The 16,341-nt window shown below is 34.9% G+C and overlaps 1 protein-coding gene across 5 annotated transcripts in view; it reads left to right on the top strand.

Annotated features, from left to right (window-relative positions):
• Window positions 1-13,839, top strand: part of ZMAT1 (zinc finger matrin-type 1) — a 31,803-nt gene extending 17,964 nt beyond the window's left edge. For 2 of the 5 annotated variants that reach the window (XM_055337328.1, XM_055337329.1), the window contains 3 exons: window positions 1,562-1,630; window positions 10,047-10,146; window positions 11,385-13,839. In XM_055337328.1, the coding sequence (XP_055193303.1) occupies window positions 1,562-1,630; window positions 10,047-10,146; window positions 11,385-12,705 (1,490 nt within the window). In that variant the 3' untranslated portion in view covers window positions 12,706-13,839. Of the gene's footprint in view, window positions 1-1,561; window positions 1,631-3,520; window positions 4,713-5,470; window positions 6,750-10,046; window positions 10,147-11,384 lie in introns of those variants that run through there. The other 3 variants (XM_055337332.1, XM_055337331.1, XM_055337330.1) reach the window with 3 other exon arrangements.
• The last annotated feature ends 2,502 nt before the right edge of the window (window positions 13,840-16,341 follow it).

The raw sequence follows: 16,341 nt of genomic DNA, 5'->3' as shown, positions 1-16,341 counted from the left end.
TCACCTCTTTAGCTTCACTACAGGGTATCTCATTCTTTTTTTTTTTTTCCAACTTTGCTATCCAAGTTTGTTTTTTTTTTTTAATTGGAGAGACTTTCACTCTGGAGTAATAACTTGATTATTCTTCTTCCTAGTTAATCTCTTCTGTGTCTTTGTTATTTAGTATGGAGATTATTAATTGCTCACTGAATTTTAAGAAATGTTATCACCTTTCCTTTTCGGTTTATTAAATACAAATGAAAGCAAGTAATTTTCTATGCTGTTAAAGAGAAACAACAAAAAGCAGCCTGAGCTCTCCATTTCTAATCAAATCATAAAATCTTATCTCCTTCATATACTTCCCCTTGCCATCTATCTCACTTTTTTCTTTAATACTTTGTAAAACATTACCTCATATGTGTGTTCAGACTAGTATTTTCACCATAATATATTTATGGTGTGGCATTTTCTGACTATAACTATAAGCAAAAAATAAATAAGTTATGGAATCTCCCTCTACCCTAATCATTCATTCTTTTTATGAATATAAAGAAAAAATACCACCAACATCCTCAATCAGTAATGATCACTTATTTTATGCTAGATCCCAAAGATACAGAGAACTCTCAAACATTGCCTCTTTCCTCTTTCTAGTAATGTTGAGTCACCAGCACATGAGAAATTTAACCCAAAGATCTCACTTCTGGTCTAAGGTAGCAGAGTGTACCCTGGAAAACCAAACTTGTATTTTGAGAATTTTGTGTGCTAGAACAAAAAAAGATGATTAATCCACTGGAATAAATAATTTACCACATTTCCACTAGGTTAAACATTTTAGAAATAAGGCATGCCTAGCATGGAAAATTTACCAACATTAATTTCTAACTCATATTGTAGGCCTTATCCAGCGTTAAAACATACTATATTCTTAATAAATTAAACCAGAATTATTTTTAAACTTATTCTAGTCTAATTTTGTATATTTATTTTTTCTTATGTCATCTAAAGGGGGTTAGAATCATTATGCCCTATAATAGAAAGCATCTTGTCAAGTCTTATTTTCAGTCCCCAAAATTCATCAATTTGAGCTCAGGTTGGATACTAAATCTAATAGCTCTGAAATAACTATATAATTGTGAAAACACATAATTTTGTAGCCTTAAACAACTGCATAAATTTTATTTTGTTACAAACACCACAGATCTAAACTTATTGGGCTACTCAAGAAAGACACCAACTTAGAAGTTGATACCATCTGTTTTTCCCTAAGTAATTTCAAGAACCATCCTAAGCTTTCATGCTTTCATCTATTTTTCCAATGAGTATAATTAGCCAATGCCTGATGCTAATATTCCTTCTTGTACTTTTGTTGGAGAAACTTGGTGACAGACTTGTCTTCGAATTTCTATTCTCACAGAAGGAAATTCTTTTTAACCTGAGTACCTTTATCCAACAGCCCTGTGTGGAAAAAGTCCAAAGATAGCAGGTTTTTAAAGAATTCTGAATTTCCTTAATACTTTATAATGAATGCAGCTCTAATAGCTGAATATATGTTGATCACTTCTCATTACAACTATTTCAGCAGATGTGCCTCTTACTACTTCTGCAGAATCAACTTTTCTGAAGCCCCTTGCGATCAAGCCTCCTCCAGGTGGGATTAAAGACAAGACTATGCCTTCCTCTTCCAGCAGTGCTTTGGATTTGAATAATCCAAACAAGTATTGCAAGCTCTGTCCTGCTTCCTTTAATAGTCCATTAATGGCCCAGCAACATTATGTTGGGAAAAAACACAAAAGAAATGAAGCTAGGAAGAAGTTTGTAGACAAGATAAGAGAGAAACCTCTTCCAGCAAATTCAGATGCAAATGGTAAACAGTAAAAATATCCCAAAACTCTTTCATAGGAAGTTTATATTTTATAAAGTATACTGGCTTATGTATATATCATTTTGCTCTTATTGAGTAGGAAGTTGATAGTACTGATAGGATCATAGAATTTTAGATGAGTAAAGACTTCAGAGTCCATCTAGTTCTGTCAGTTTTCTAGAAAATGAGACTCAGAAAAGTTTAGATGACCTTTATTAATTATAGAATCATATATAGGTATTCCCATGGCTCCATGTTATATCATAGGTACATAAAGAAGTATTTTTAATTAGTGTCACATGATTATATTTTCAGTCACTAAGTATGGCTAAAGTGTCTCTGGGGTGTTAGGCTAGTCATTATTGGGAATACAAATGAGGATATACCATTTTCCCTGAAGGAGCAAGTGTATAAACTAGTTGGGTTAATAACACTTCATTGAAAGAGGCTACAGACATGAATTTCCGTGTACATATTTTTGGTAACTAGGGGAGTGAAGCATCATGGTTCAGAAAACCTTCATAGAGGAAGTATATGATTTAGATTGGTAGAAGTGGGAAAGAGAATTAACAAAGGAGATAGAGTGGCAAGAATTCAGGCACAGTAAAGATTCTGATCCTGACTGGAATAATCCACTTGCTTTTCTAACCATTTTTTTTTCATTTTTCCCCCACAGGCACCTTCTCACTACTAGTGTATTTTATTCCTTTTTCATATTCTCTCTTCCACCCACTTCTTTTCCTCCCCTCACTGTTATTTTTCAATTCTTTTCTTACTAGACCTTTCTGCTTCATGTGAAAATGCTCATTACTCCCACCTTGAAGCCCTATTCTTCATCATATTAACTCCTTATGCTCTAGTTCTTCTGTTTTTGTTTTTTGTTTTTCTGTTTTCTTTGGAGGCTCTTTTTTTTTAAATATAATTCATTGCCTAAATGTAGGTGTTCTTGTGGCTCCATTCTTGACCTTACTCTACAAACAGATCTTATCTGTTCCCCTGATTTCATCTCTTATCTGTATGCTTAATGACCTTTCTGTCAAGCTTTGGACTCATATATCCAACTGGCAACTACTGCTTTACCTGGTTACCTCATATCCATCTCACTCTACTCAGTCATTCTGAGTAGAAACCTATAGTTAAATGTGAATCCCACAATACTACCTTCTTCACTTTTTATAATGAAACAGCAAGCCATGACTATTTTGCCTGTTCCCTTATCTCCAGTCCTACTCTTCCCATACTAGGTCAGGCCCTCAACATCTTTCCTAGAGCTTTGCTACTCAAAGTGTGGCTTGTGGTCAGCATCATCAGCATCACTTGGGAGCTTGTTAGAAAAAAAAAAGAATCTCAGGTCTCACTGCAGACATACTGAATCAGAAATGGCATTTTGACAAGATCCCTACGTGATTTGTATTCACAGTAACTTTTGAGAAGCACTGTTCTAGAATATTGCCACAGCCTCCTAACTACTCTCCCTGCCATCGGTTTTGTCTCTGCATATCTACCCTCAATTTAACCACAAGAGTGTTTCACCTAGAGTGCACATCTTTCCATGTCATTCCCTACTTTAAAATCCTCAACTGTTTCTCATTTTTATGAGGATAAAAACCTAAGCTTCATAGTTCTTTACCATCTTGTCCCTGTCTCCCTGCCTATCTTTTCCAGGCTTATCCCCTGCTACTTCTTGTCATGATCTCGTATAGGTCAGAACCTGCAAACTGCTTATGGTTTCCAGAAACCATTACCCTATTTCTTGTCTCTGTGCCCTTGTTCATGCTGTCATTTTGCCTGGAACATCTCCATGTTCCTCTTCTTTAGCTAATTCCTAATCATTCTTTAATGTGCTACTTCTCAGGAAGCCTTTTCACTTCCTTCAAGACTTAACTTCTGTGCTTCCTTAGCCTGCATGTCTAATTTTCTCTCCATGTGTTTATATCTCCCACTAGAATGTAAGGTCTTTGAGGGAAGGTATTTTATGTAACTCATCTGTATTTCCAGTGCTAGAGAGAGAAACTGGCACAGAGTAGGCCTACCTCAGTAGAGATTAGTTTAATATAGAATCAGTGAACTATTAATCGTGATATAACCCTGTATTTGTACTATTTTAAATTTCCTAATTAATGTGATTCAGCATATCCCCAAAAGTTAGATAGAGGTCTGTGTTTTTATCTAGGATTTTAAAGAATGTTGATTTAGGCAAGTACAGAAATAAAAGTGGTAGAGCTTCTGAACATAGATGTTTGGAGAAATGACAAGACTTTTACTTGTTAAGATATTCATCCTATTGCTGGAGTGAGGATATCTGAAATAAGTACCTTCTAGTTTAATGGCTGGCATTAGGTAAAATTGGAACTGAGTCAGCTATAAGAAGTGTATATAATCTGATCACGTCTAAAGGGAGGGTCATGTTATCATTCTGAAGTTTCAAGGTTATTAGAATAAGAGGAGGATTTGGGTGAAATTTTCTTCTGGCCAGGGAGGGAGTGCTGTCCATTAGCATAATAGAGAACAAACTTTCAGCCCTGCTTTGACTGTTCCATTTTAAGAACAGTAAACAGTGAAGGATTAAAAAATAGGTAGAGAATTTAAATTAGCTAATGAGAATTTCAAAGAACAGAACAGCAGAAGCCCATATTATAAGCGAGCAAGTGGTAAAACAGATACAATTCGATATATGACACCTTAACTATTTCATTCATTACTCATTTTCTACCTTCTTTCTGTCTCTGCCTTTTTCCCTGTTTTGTTTATATATGTTCCTACTATACCTAATCTCTTTCTTCATCATTCCCACTGCTTTCTTCATGTCCCTCATCCAGCCCAGATCTTATTAGCACAGGAATGGCTACCATAACGATATGGAACTAAAGTATGTATGTATTTTTTATTTATTGTATTTGTTTTATTTATCTTACTAATTTCTAGCCTCATTATTGCACTTAAATATCTCACCTTTACCTGTAACTCAACATATCTAAAATTGAATTAATCTTCTGTAAAACCAACTTGAATTTCCCAAGATTCCTGTCTTTGACAATAGTACCACTATTTATTAGTCACCTACATTTGAGTCTTTTAGGGCATCTTCGACTACTTAATTTTCCTATATCCTGTCCATCAATAAATCTTATCAAGTCTTATTAGAACTTTTTTTTTCCTTTCTAGACCCTTCTATTACATTTCCACTACCATCATTTCACACTTCAGTGCTGTAACAACCCTTTGGAAGGTTTTGCATATACATCATTGTTATTCTCTCACTTGGAAGGTTTTGCATATACGTCATTGTTATTCTCTCACTCCTTAGTAGCAAGATTTCAACTCTGGATCAGTTCCACAGTCCACCTTTTCTACTTTTACATTCAGGATACTGAGTGATGTTATGGAAAATTATGTAAAGCTAGAGATTGGGTACCTCAACAGAGTCTTGGAATCTAATTTCTGGGGATTTGTAATCCTACTTAATCCTTTACCTTTTCCTTCGCTTTCCTCTCAGAATGATTTCAAAACCTACACCACTCTCCAAGACTCTCTTCCATTCTTCTACACTTCCCCTTCTCACACCCTTCAGGTAAACTTATCTCCCATATTCAATAAGTCACCAAGTTTTGCCAGGTTTTTTTTTTTTTTAGTTTTGCCAGTTTTAATGGTATATTTCACCAATCTTCCTGCTCTTCTCTATCCCTATTGTGTTCTAGCCCATGCCCTCCTTATCTCTTGCCCGGTCTAGTTATTTACATGCATGTAGTCTCCTTACTTTGAAATTTGTTCTTGTCAAATTTATCCTCTATATTGCAGCTAGAGGAGAGATTTCTCTAAAACATAGCTGACCATGTTACTTACTACTTAAAGCATTTCAAGGTTTCCCACTACACAGGATAAAAGTCTAGGCTCCTTAGCATAACATATATATCTCTCTGATCTAACACCCTATTGCCTCTCCCATCTTGTCCTGTTATATTTTATTCTACAACAATTCCAAGTTTTAAGTTCTTATAAACACTAATACGCTTCTATCATGCTAGTCCCTCTATGTTCAATAGTCTTCTCAACTGTTTTCATCAAGTTAACTATTTTTCATCCTTCCAAGTTTAACTAAGGCATCATCTCTTCCATTAGCCTTCTTCAGATCCCCATACTGTGCTAAGTGTCTCTGCTTTCTTTGAGCTTCTAATACCCCTTAAGCATACCTCTTTTACCAAGTGAGACTGAAATTCTTTGTTTATATATCTGTTTCTCACTTGGATTTGTGAGCAACCTGCCCATTTTATTGATCTTGTACCCCTAGAATCTAGCATGATGCTTGGTGCCACATAGGTGCTTAGTGTTTATTGAACAGATTATTTGAAGCCAGTACATCATGCTTATTTCTGTCTCTGCCATATCTGATACTGTTTTCATCCCCTGGAATGCCCTTATCTGCCTTCCTTATAATTCAAATCCTTTCTTGTCTTCCAAGACCCATCATAACTTCCTTACTGCTTTGGCTACTGGTATTCTCCCCCTCCTCTGATTTCTCATAGACTTCACTGTTCGTTGCCAATTGCATTAATTATAGCCCCTTAACTGAATTAGCCTTCTTGAGACAATGGATTATATTTTATTCTGCAATATCCATCTCAGGACTTTATATGGTAATAAGTACATAGTTTTTCTCAATATTTGCTAATTGTTTATTGAGAGGCAGTGTCATGTAGAAGGATAAATATATATTGATAGATATGTTTGAAGTCACTTAACCAGTTGTATCTCAGATTCCTCAGGTGTAAAGTGAAAATAAGGCTACTTCACAGGATTGTCAAAGGATGAAGTTGAAGCGGTATATGCAGTACCCATCACAGAATAGGTCCTTAACAAATGTTACTTTTTTTGAAATGTTTGTTCGCCTGTCATACCTTTAAAACAGGTAAATTAGACTTTTTCTGTTTTTTTTTCAAAAAGTAAATCTCACACTAAGTTGCGTATTTGCTTATATGTAGCTCTCGATTGTTTTCTATTTAAACTATTAGACCAGTGGTTCTCACCTTGACTACATGTTAGCATCATGCAGGAAGCTTTTAGAAATCTCAACGCTCAGGCCATCCCTCAAATCAATTAAATTAGAATCCCTAGGACCTACACATTAGTGTTTTGTTTCCTGTTTTTTAACTCTCCAATTGATTAGAATATAGAGATAGGATTGAGAACCACAACGTTAGACTATAAAGACATGCATTTCCCTAATCTGTGCTTTGAAAACAAAGATCTTAGTCTGGGGAGTTATAAGATAGAGCTGTGATTAGGAGAAAAATGGGCATCACAAGTGTTAGGTTATGGAAGATTCTGAAAGGTACAAGATGCAAAGAAGCTTGAGTTTCTGGAGTAAGTCAAAAACAAGGAATATTAGCAGAGCTGAGGGCAACAAAGTTAGAGAAGACCGAGGAACAGACTAAGATGGGAGAATAGAAAGTGTAAGAAACATAGTGGATAAAAGAAATTTAGAGTGTACTTATCTTGGTGAGCACTAAGTAATGTATAAAATTACTGAATCATTCTGCTGGTATACCTGAAACTAGTATAACATTATATATTAATTATATTTCAATTAAAAAAGGAAAAGAGGGTGATGGGCACTGAGGGGGCACTTGACGGGATGAGCACTGTGTGTTATGCTATATGTTGGCATATTGAACTCCAATAAAAATATATAGAAAAAATAAATAAGGAAAAGAAAAACATAGTGGAGGCATGTTACAGAAGGATTAGACCAGGAATTCTGATCTTGGAGCCAATAAATAGGCTTCATATCTTCACAGAAAGTGTTTATACCATTTATATATATATTATTTCCTGATATGTCTATATCTAGAAAAAGATAGAAAATATCAGTGTATGAAAAAGACAAGGGCTAAAGTAATAGTAATCAGACCACAGTTCCAGAACTGCCTCTCGAATTTTTATATGTGACCTGCAGTTTCTCTAGGCCCCTCTATTACCTATATTATAATCTTTTTTTAAGATTTTGTTTTTTTATTCATGAGATACACAGAGAGAGAGGCAGAGACAGGCAGAGGGAGAAGCAGGCTCCATGCAGGGAGCCCAATGCGGGACTTGATGCTGGGACTCCGGGATCATGCCCTGAGCCAAAGGCAGATGCTCAATCCCTGCCCAGGCTTCCCAATATTATTTATAATCTTCTGATCCAATTTGTGAAGAAACAAAGGAGGAACTGAGGAGAACATTATGTATACTATATACTGTATAAGTACTAAACAAATATGCAAAACCTCAAATATAATCTGAGTTTATAATCATAATGAAGATCATTAGCTCAATATTAGTGGTGCTCAACAATGGCTGTATAGAAAAATCATCTAAAAACACTTTCAGAAAGTAAGAAAGCCTGGTTCCACTCCTGGAGATTCTGATTTAAATGCCCCAATGTGGAACTGTAACATGAATATTTTTAAAGTTTTCCACATGGTTCTAATATGTAGCTAGCATTGAGAACCATGAAGCTAGAAGAAACCAGGATTCCTGCTTATCTTACATAACTTGAGTGCTCTCAAAATGCCTTGTGTTGGCCAAGTGAATCTAAGCCTTAATTTTCACACTTGTTAAATAAGGACATTAATAATTTTATAAAAGGTTTGTCATGAGCATGCATAGTCCTAGATTTAGTCCTTTGCTTTGTAGGAAGTCCAGAATCTTCGGGGTAGATCAGCCTCAAATCAGGGACTTGATCAGATCATAAACAAACTTGGCAAACACTGATAAATAATCAAAGAACTAGAAAGGTATTCCATTAGTGTATTTCCTGCACATTCTCTAATAATAATTACCTGGGGTATTGTTAAAATACAAATTCCCTCTCCCACAGATATCATATCATGTTCTCCAGGGAAGGGGCTTAGGTATCTATATTTATATAATACTCTAATTCTTATCAGAGAAGTCTGGGAAACATTTTGATTTAAATTAATACATTGTCATTCTAGTATTGATTTATGGTAGGAGGAGTATATTTTTTCAGTTCCCAGGGTTTTTAAAATTTGAATCTATCATCCAGGGTATCCCTTTTTTGGTATCAAAGAATACAGGAAACAAATTATAATCAAAAAATAACTTGGTGAACATGAAATCAGAGCACTGCGAGAGAGGATAATTATAAGGAATCATTCATTCAGTCTTTGGCGTAACCTGATGAGCTCTCCTGGTTCACTAGAGTATATGTCGGTAATAAGCAGAATCCTCGTGTTTTTCCAAGTTAGCATCTTTCTTTCTCCTTGATAATATTCTCCTGTTTCTGTGAATAATCTTTGCTTGGACAAGGCTAGTACACTTGATAATGATTAGTTTAGCATCCTTTGAATGATTAAGTTGCTGTTTGTTTTAAAACATGACCTCACTTGACCCTAAAATTACTGCAGCCACCAATTTATTTCCTCTTCTTTAGAGTAGGATTATTTTATATTTAGCTTATAAAATTTATTATTTGCTACTTCTGACCAAAGAGAAAGTGGAAGGATGATGAGGTTAAGAAAATAAAGATTAATTTATCCCCTTTCAATTCTACCTAAGAAGCAGAATAGAGAGGTAGATAGTATACCTATTCTATAGTTCTTAACTCTTTGGAAGTGGTAACTAGTAGTTTTGCTTTAGAATTTTGCTTTCAGCTTTTATCCTGAGAGTGGGGCTCACTGAACCTCTCTCCTTTCTAAAATCTGTCTGTGGAAATTACTTTTGGTAAACTAATGCACTACAGTGATTTCAGGTAAGAGAGTAAAAATTTGTTTTTGTTTAACCTTTTGGGACATTTCAGGTTTTTGTTGGGTTGAAAGAGAATTAGGAGCAAGCAAAAAAGTTGGTTAAGGGATTAAGAAGCAAAGGTTGGTTGGGCGTACTAAATTTGAAGTGCTTGCTGCGTTTCCATGTATTGACAATAGGCAAGGAGATAGCAGTTGCCTAGGAAAGAGGCCAAGGTTAGAGAAACAGTGTGGTGAAATGTAAAGAATTCTGGGCTTTAAATCAAGAAGCATGGGCTTTGAGAGGTTATCTCTATTACTGATTGGCTCTCTGACTTTGACCAAGTTATTTGACATCTCTGGGTCTCATCTTTAAATTGGGAAAGTTCAGTAGATGATTTCTAGTAAATTCCTGTCCAGCTTTGGATTTTAAGTGTATCCATATTGACCTTCTTAACTTGGACTCTCTGTTTTTTCAGCATTTAGTATGAGAACCTACATTTGCCATATTTGTAATATCACCTTTACATCTTTAGAAATGTTCCGGTCCCATATGCAAGGAAGTGAACACCAAATTAAGTAAGTATCTTTTACCAAAATGCTCCTGTAACACCAAAGAGCAGGGCTTCTGTCAAGTAACCTTGCATATATTTTACAAACTTTCTAGGCTTTCATTTCCCTATGAGTTGATACTGCTACAGTTGATGGTATTTGTCACATAGTACATGCTACTGGAATCCCCTAGGGAAGTTCTCTAGCAATGATAGTATGCTGGCAGAGCTAGATAATTGGCACCCCTCCTGACCAGACAGCATTGTCCTTCTCTGGGGAGATGCTAGAGAATCATTCTCTTGAGCCATACAAACTCAAATAATTCCTGGAAGGTTACTTAGTTCCAGGAAATACAGTGATTTGGTCATCATCCTCCCAGTGAAGTACAGTGGTTAAGAACAAAGGTCTTGCTGTTAGATCTAGATTGGAATATCGGATTTCTCTTTCTAACAAGTGTATAACTTTGGACAGCTCTAATATGAAATGGTTAAAATGAAATATTAAAAATATGTGTACGGTGCCTAGCCTGGCACATAATAGAAGCTCAATAAATAATTCTTCCATTTTATTCTGTTGTTTTATGGAGGAGAGGATTAGGTGGACAATTAGTGACTGATAAGTCAGGTAGCAGGATAGAGGGGCATCTAGCTATTGTATTTTTGATTTGTTGCTTTAAAAATCAAAGCATAGTGTTTTCTGTTAATATTATATTTATTCTGTTATATGTTACTCAAAGTAGAAATACAAAATACTTAGGAGGTAAATTGTCCAATTAACAAAATTAACCTTCATTTAGACTCTTCTTTTAAATCTTAGGGTTCCAGAAATCAATAGCCATTATATATTGAGATCTCTATGTGGAACTAATTTAAACTTTTAAAATAATGGGGCATTCCGATCAGACCATCTTCAGGGCACTAAATATTATTGGTCCTTTCCCACTATCCCCTCATGCCTTACATTTTAAGTACTAAGACTATGTAGCAGCTATGTCTGCACCTTTGTACCCATCTTCCCTTTTATCTCAGCCCTGAAAATCTTTGCGTGTATAAAAAATTGTGAGGTACATGGGAGATATCTGACAATCCCTCCTACTTTGTTTTGGCATAAAAAGTGATGATTTATAGCTTTTGTATTGTAGTAGGCTTTTAAAATTGGTTTGGGCTTTTGTTGTTTGTGTTTCTCTAGACTCATCTTTTTGAAAGCAAAGAAAATATTCAGAATAAAATAACCTATTAAGTAACTTTCTGCTGTCTTCTTTGCAGAGAATCCATTGTTATCAATTTAGTGAAGAATTCAAAGAAGACACAAGACTCTTACCAAGATGAATATGCAGATTATATCAAAGTGCAGAAAGCCAGAGGACCAGAGTCCAAGATTTGTTTCAGAAAGATGGAAGAGGGTTCTTTGGAAACCCGTGGGTACAGGGAAGTACTTGATTCCAGATCCAGACATAGAATGTTTAAACAAAGACTCCCATGTGAGACTTTCCGAACATACCCAGGATCATATATTTCACAAACAGCAGAAAACCAGTTACCTCATTGCTTACCAGCTCATTCAAAGAAGACCTATGACTCTTTCCAAGATGAATTGGAAGATTATATCAAAGTGCAGAAAGCCAGAGGACTAGATCCAAAGATTTGTTTCAGAAAGGTAAGAGAGAATTCTATGGAAACCCGTGGGTACAGAGAAAGTGATTCTGGACACAAACAAAGAATGTTTGAGCAGAGATTTTCACTTGAGACTTCCCAGACCTACCAACAACCATATAATATTTCACCAGTGGAAAGCCAGTTACATCACTGGTTACCAGCTCATTCAAAGAGGACTTATGATTCTTTCCAAGATGAACTTGAAGATTACATCAAAGTGCAGAAAGCCAGAGGACTAGAGCCAAAGACTTGTTTTAGAAAGATTAGTGATAGCTCTATGGAAACCCATAAGTACAAAGAAATGGTTGATTCCAGACCCAAACATAGAATGCTTGAGCAAAAACTCTCATTTGAGACTTCCCAGACCTATACAGGATCATACAGTATTTCACAAGCAGTGGAAAACCAGTTACCTCATTGCTTACCAGCTCATGACAGCAAACAGAGACTAGACTCTATGACCTCTTGTCAACCCATCAGAGACTATTTCCCAGAAAAACCAGTACCCCTGAGCCTTAGTCAACAAGAAAATAACTCTGGCCCATACAGTGTAGAATCTGAAGTTTACAAACACCTTTCCTCAGAAAACAGTACCGGTGACCATCAAGCAAGTCATAAACGGAGACATCAAAAGAGAAGAAGGCACCTGGAGAAAGGTGAAGAAAGGCCAGAGAAAGAGCAGTCCAAGCATAAAAGGAAAAAGAGTTATGGAGATACTGATCTAGAGAAGGAAGAGAGCATCCGACAAAGGAAAAGAGAGGGAGATAAAGTCAGTGTCAGCTCAGGAAAGCTTAAACATCGAAAAAAGAAAAAAAGCCATGGTGTGCCCACTGAGAAAGAAGAACGTAAACACAAGAAAGAGAAAAAGAAATCTGTTGAAGAAAAGACTGAAGAGGAAATGCTTTGGGATGAATCTATTCTTGGATTTTGAACTTTTAGTTTTGTTTACCTAAGGATGAATTGAAGAAATAAGTTAATATGGATTTAGACAAACAGGAACATCTAGTGAAGAAAAGAAACAGTGCATACAGTATCAGTTCAGAAAAGCTTAGTTTTTGTGTGTATAAATTGAAATTGAATGGAAAGAAGAAACAAACAAGCTTAAACCTACCCTCTGAGAAAGAGCATAAGAAAAACATAAAAACATAAGAGAAAAGGAAACCTATTGAAGAAAATATGAGAGTCAGTGTTTTGGGATAAGTCTGTTCTAGGAATTTGAACATTTCATTTTGATTACCTGAGGATGAATTGAGGAAATCAATTTAGAAAATGGATTTAGACAAAAAACAAGAACATCCAATGAAGAAGAGAAGAGGTGAATATGGACATTGTCAATTTAGGAAAGTTTAGTTTTGAGGGTATAAAAATTGAAATTGAATTGAAAGAAGAAACAAGTGTAAACCTAGTCTCTGAGAAAGAAGAGCATAAGAATAGAAAAGAAAATGAAACCTATTGAAGAAAGATAATGCTTTGGGATGAGTCTACTCTTGGATTTTGAATTTTTTAGTTTTGTTACCTTAAGGTTGAATTGAAGAAATAAGTTTGAAGAGTTTGGTTTCATGAAATTGTTGTTATTTGAATTTTCCTAAATGAAGAGTTAACTTTAACCTCTAACAAAAGCCAAGTGAAGTAAAAGTATTCAATATGCCTTTTCCTCAAGCTACTTTTCCTCATTTTCTTAAAAAAAAAGCAAAGCAAAATTACGTTTCTTACATATAATGTAATTTTACTTAATGAGGTTGTCTTTACTTCTATTCATCAAATGGCTGTGGTGGTGAATTATTCACCCATGGGAGATAATTTATTTTAAATGAGAGAATTACCAGGCATTACAGAATCCATTCCTTGTTTGGGTTTTTGTTGGTGTTGTTGGTATTTTGTTGTTGTTGTGTTTATTTGTTTCTTGGTTTTCTCCAAGAAAAATTTATGAAGAAATTTAGACTGATTTTTTTGTTTGTTAAATCTAATTTGCAGTGTATTTTTGTATTTTCTAGTTCTGAAAGTGAAAATGAAATAGTCTATGATAAGTTTAGACGATATATAGTTTTAAAAAGCTTTCAAAAAGTACTGGTACAAAATCAGTCTATATTCTGGAAATGTTTATATTATATTAAAGTGTTTTAATTTCTACATATTGTTTTGTGTAAACAGTCATTTCCCAGCCAAAGATGATTTTATTTTAGGAGTGAGAGGGGAAATAATTAAATAGTTTGCATTGCACTTCTTGGGAGATCACAATGTCAGGTTGTAATAATTTCATTTATTCTACATTGGCTTAGTAGAAGCTGATATTCAGACTTGAGTTCAGTTTTAAGTTAAAAAATTTGGCCAACTAAGTAACTTGAAACTGAAGAAGGAAGAATTGTCTAAGTGGGAGAGGACTATGAGGGTACATTACCTTTAAATTGTTTCATCTTGATTATTTTTTTTATGCTGGTGCTCCATTTTTATGATTAGCATCTCCTGCAAGTATTTGAACATCACCATGGCATAGTAGAAAGAGTAATCCTCAGAATCGGAATCCCAGGATTCTGGTTTCAATTGTACCATCAAGTTGCCATGTGACCTTGTGGGAATATTATCAGAATCCAACATGTAGTCATAGGAGAAATATGCTATACTATTCCCTTGATGTGTTAATCTTATCAAAAAGTAAATAAATTTAGATGGCAATGTATCTGCACATAGGCAAGACATTTAATAGTGTTTTTTCCTTGAGATTTTACTAAAATGGTAAATATGAGCTGAAGCATAATATGATTGATTGGGTCTATACCAGGTTTAACAAACAGTCTGAAAGGGTGTTAGATAGTTCCCAAATTAACTTATCTTCCACAACACTTGATACAAAATTTTTTGGTGCTACAATACGACTTTTCTTTTTAACACAGCTGGTATGCTGGTGAAAGAGGGAAAAGAAGAACTGGAGTGGAGCAAATAGACTGTGAATTAGCCACAGAATGGCAAAATCCCTTTTCTGAACTTGGCAAAAAAAAATGCAGCTTTTTTTCACAGAACGTGTGAGACAATATTGAATTGAAAGCATTTTTAATTGATAAATTATTTTGCAAAAGTCCATTTTGTGTTGAAAGGTGGAAGGCAGGAATTCAAAACTACATATCAGAATATTCACTAAGACACCAAATTGCTATGATCTTTTCCAGGTAACTTAAATAGATTAATAATGTATTAAAATTAGCACACAATTTCATCAACATTGTGTAAATCAGACAAAATTTTAACATTAAAATCATTTAAATTAGGTGGAGTGGCAAGTTGGGGGAGGGATAAGGGAATAGTGTCGACTACATTCTTGGAGAAGTTACCAGTGACTTGCTTTAGAAAGTGGTTTTGAAAAATTTTAGGACAAAAACTGTTTTGACAAAAATAAAAACTCTATCATAAAATTAATTTTCTATTAACTAAAAAGTATTTTCTGGTTGAAGCTGGGGACAAGGACTTGGAATTGGCTCATTTGCTCTGCTCTCAACTTCTGCCTCTGAGCACTAGGAGGTTACAGTATAAGGCAAGATATTTAAATATCTTAAATTATCTTAATTAAATTAAGATAATTAATTAAATTATCTCTATTTTTGGAGTTGGGGCTGAATTTGGTAAGATGACATTTAATATTATAAATATTAAATCCTGCATTTGGCTGTAGGAGACAATACAAAATAATTTTGAGAAGACATAGTTTAGGATACTGCATGTGAAAACAACATTGAGCTTTTTATTACATGCTTAATTTGAAAGACTTAATATGCTCATCTAGACATAAGATCAAATATGATCTAAAACAAATAGTATTCAGACAAGTAAATGAATAGCACCTAGCATCATAAGTATGTCCTCAATAGTAGATGGGCAAATTTTTGCTGAATTTGGAAAATCATTTTCAATAATTGCAACTATAGGGAAAAAAATGGAATTGACTGTCTTGTTATATGCATGCCTTAAACAAATAGTAACACCTGACTGTAAGCATTGTGCCAGGAAGGAAACAGAAAAAAAATGAAGAGCATAGATTCTATTCTACAAACAGCTCACAGTCTAACAGAGTAAATGGGCCAATAAATAGGAAATTGCAATATAAATTTGATAAAGGCTACAATAGAAGTGCTGAAGGATGCTGTGGTTAGAAGGGTTAACAAGCTTAATGGAATGGGAAGTGGGCATTCAAGAAAGGCTTCCCAAAGAAAGTGACATCTAAGCAGACCTTTCCTTTCAGTTCAAAGATATTTTTTTTGATATATCCACTTGGCTATCTGATAGATACTTCAAACTTAATATAGCTACGTAGAGTTCCTGCTTCTGCCATTACCAACCACTCACCTCCCAGTTTCCCCCATTTCTGCAAAACCGTCCAATTGCTCAAGCCAAGAACTGTTTTTGAGAACCTCTTCACTTTTACTGTCCATAAGCAATTCTCCTTGATCATATCACTAAAATACCTTTCTTAATGTTCACTTCTCTTCATCCTCATTGCCACCACTCTAGTCAGAGATATCATTTCTTGATCCAACTGGAAAAACAGGTTTGAGAGCAACTGAAACATTCAAGGAAG

Source organism: Nyctereutes procyonoides, unplaced genomic scaffold (genome assembly GCF_905146905.1).
Source record: "Nyctereutes procyonoides isolate TBG_1078 unplaced genomic scaffold, NYPRO_anot_genome, whole genome shotgun sequence".
Taxonomy (NCBI): Eukaryota; Metazoa; Chordata; class Mammalia; order Carnivora; family Canidae; genus Nyctereutes; species Nyctereutes procyonoides.
Note: the sequence above shows the minus strand (reverse complement) of the source record. Positions and strands in the feature narration are given on the sequence as shown.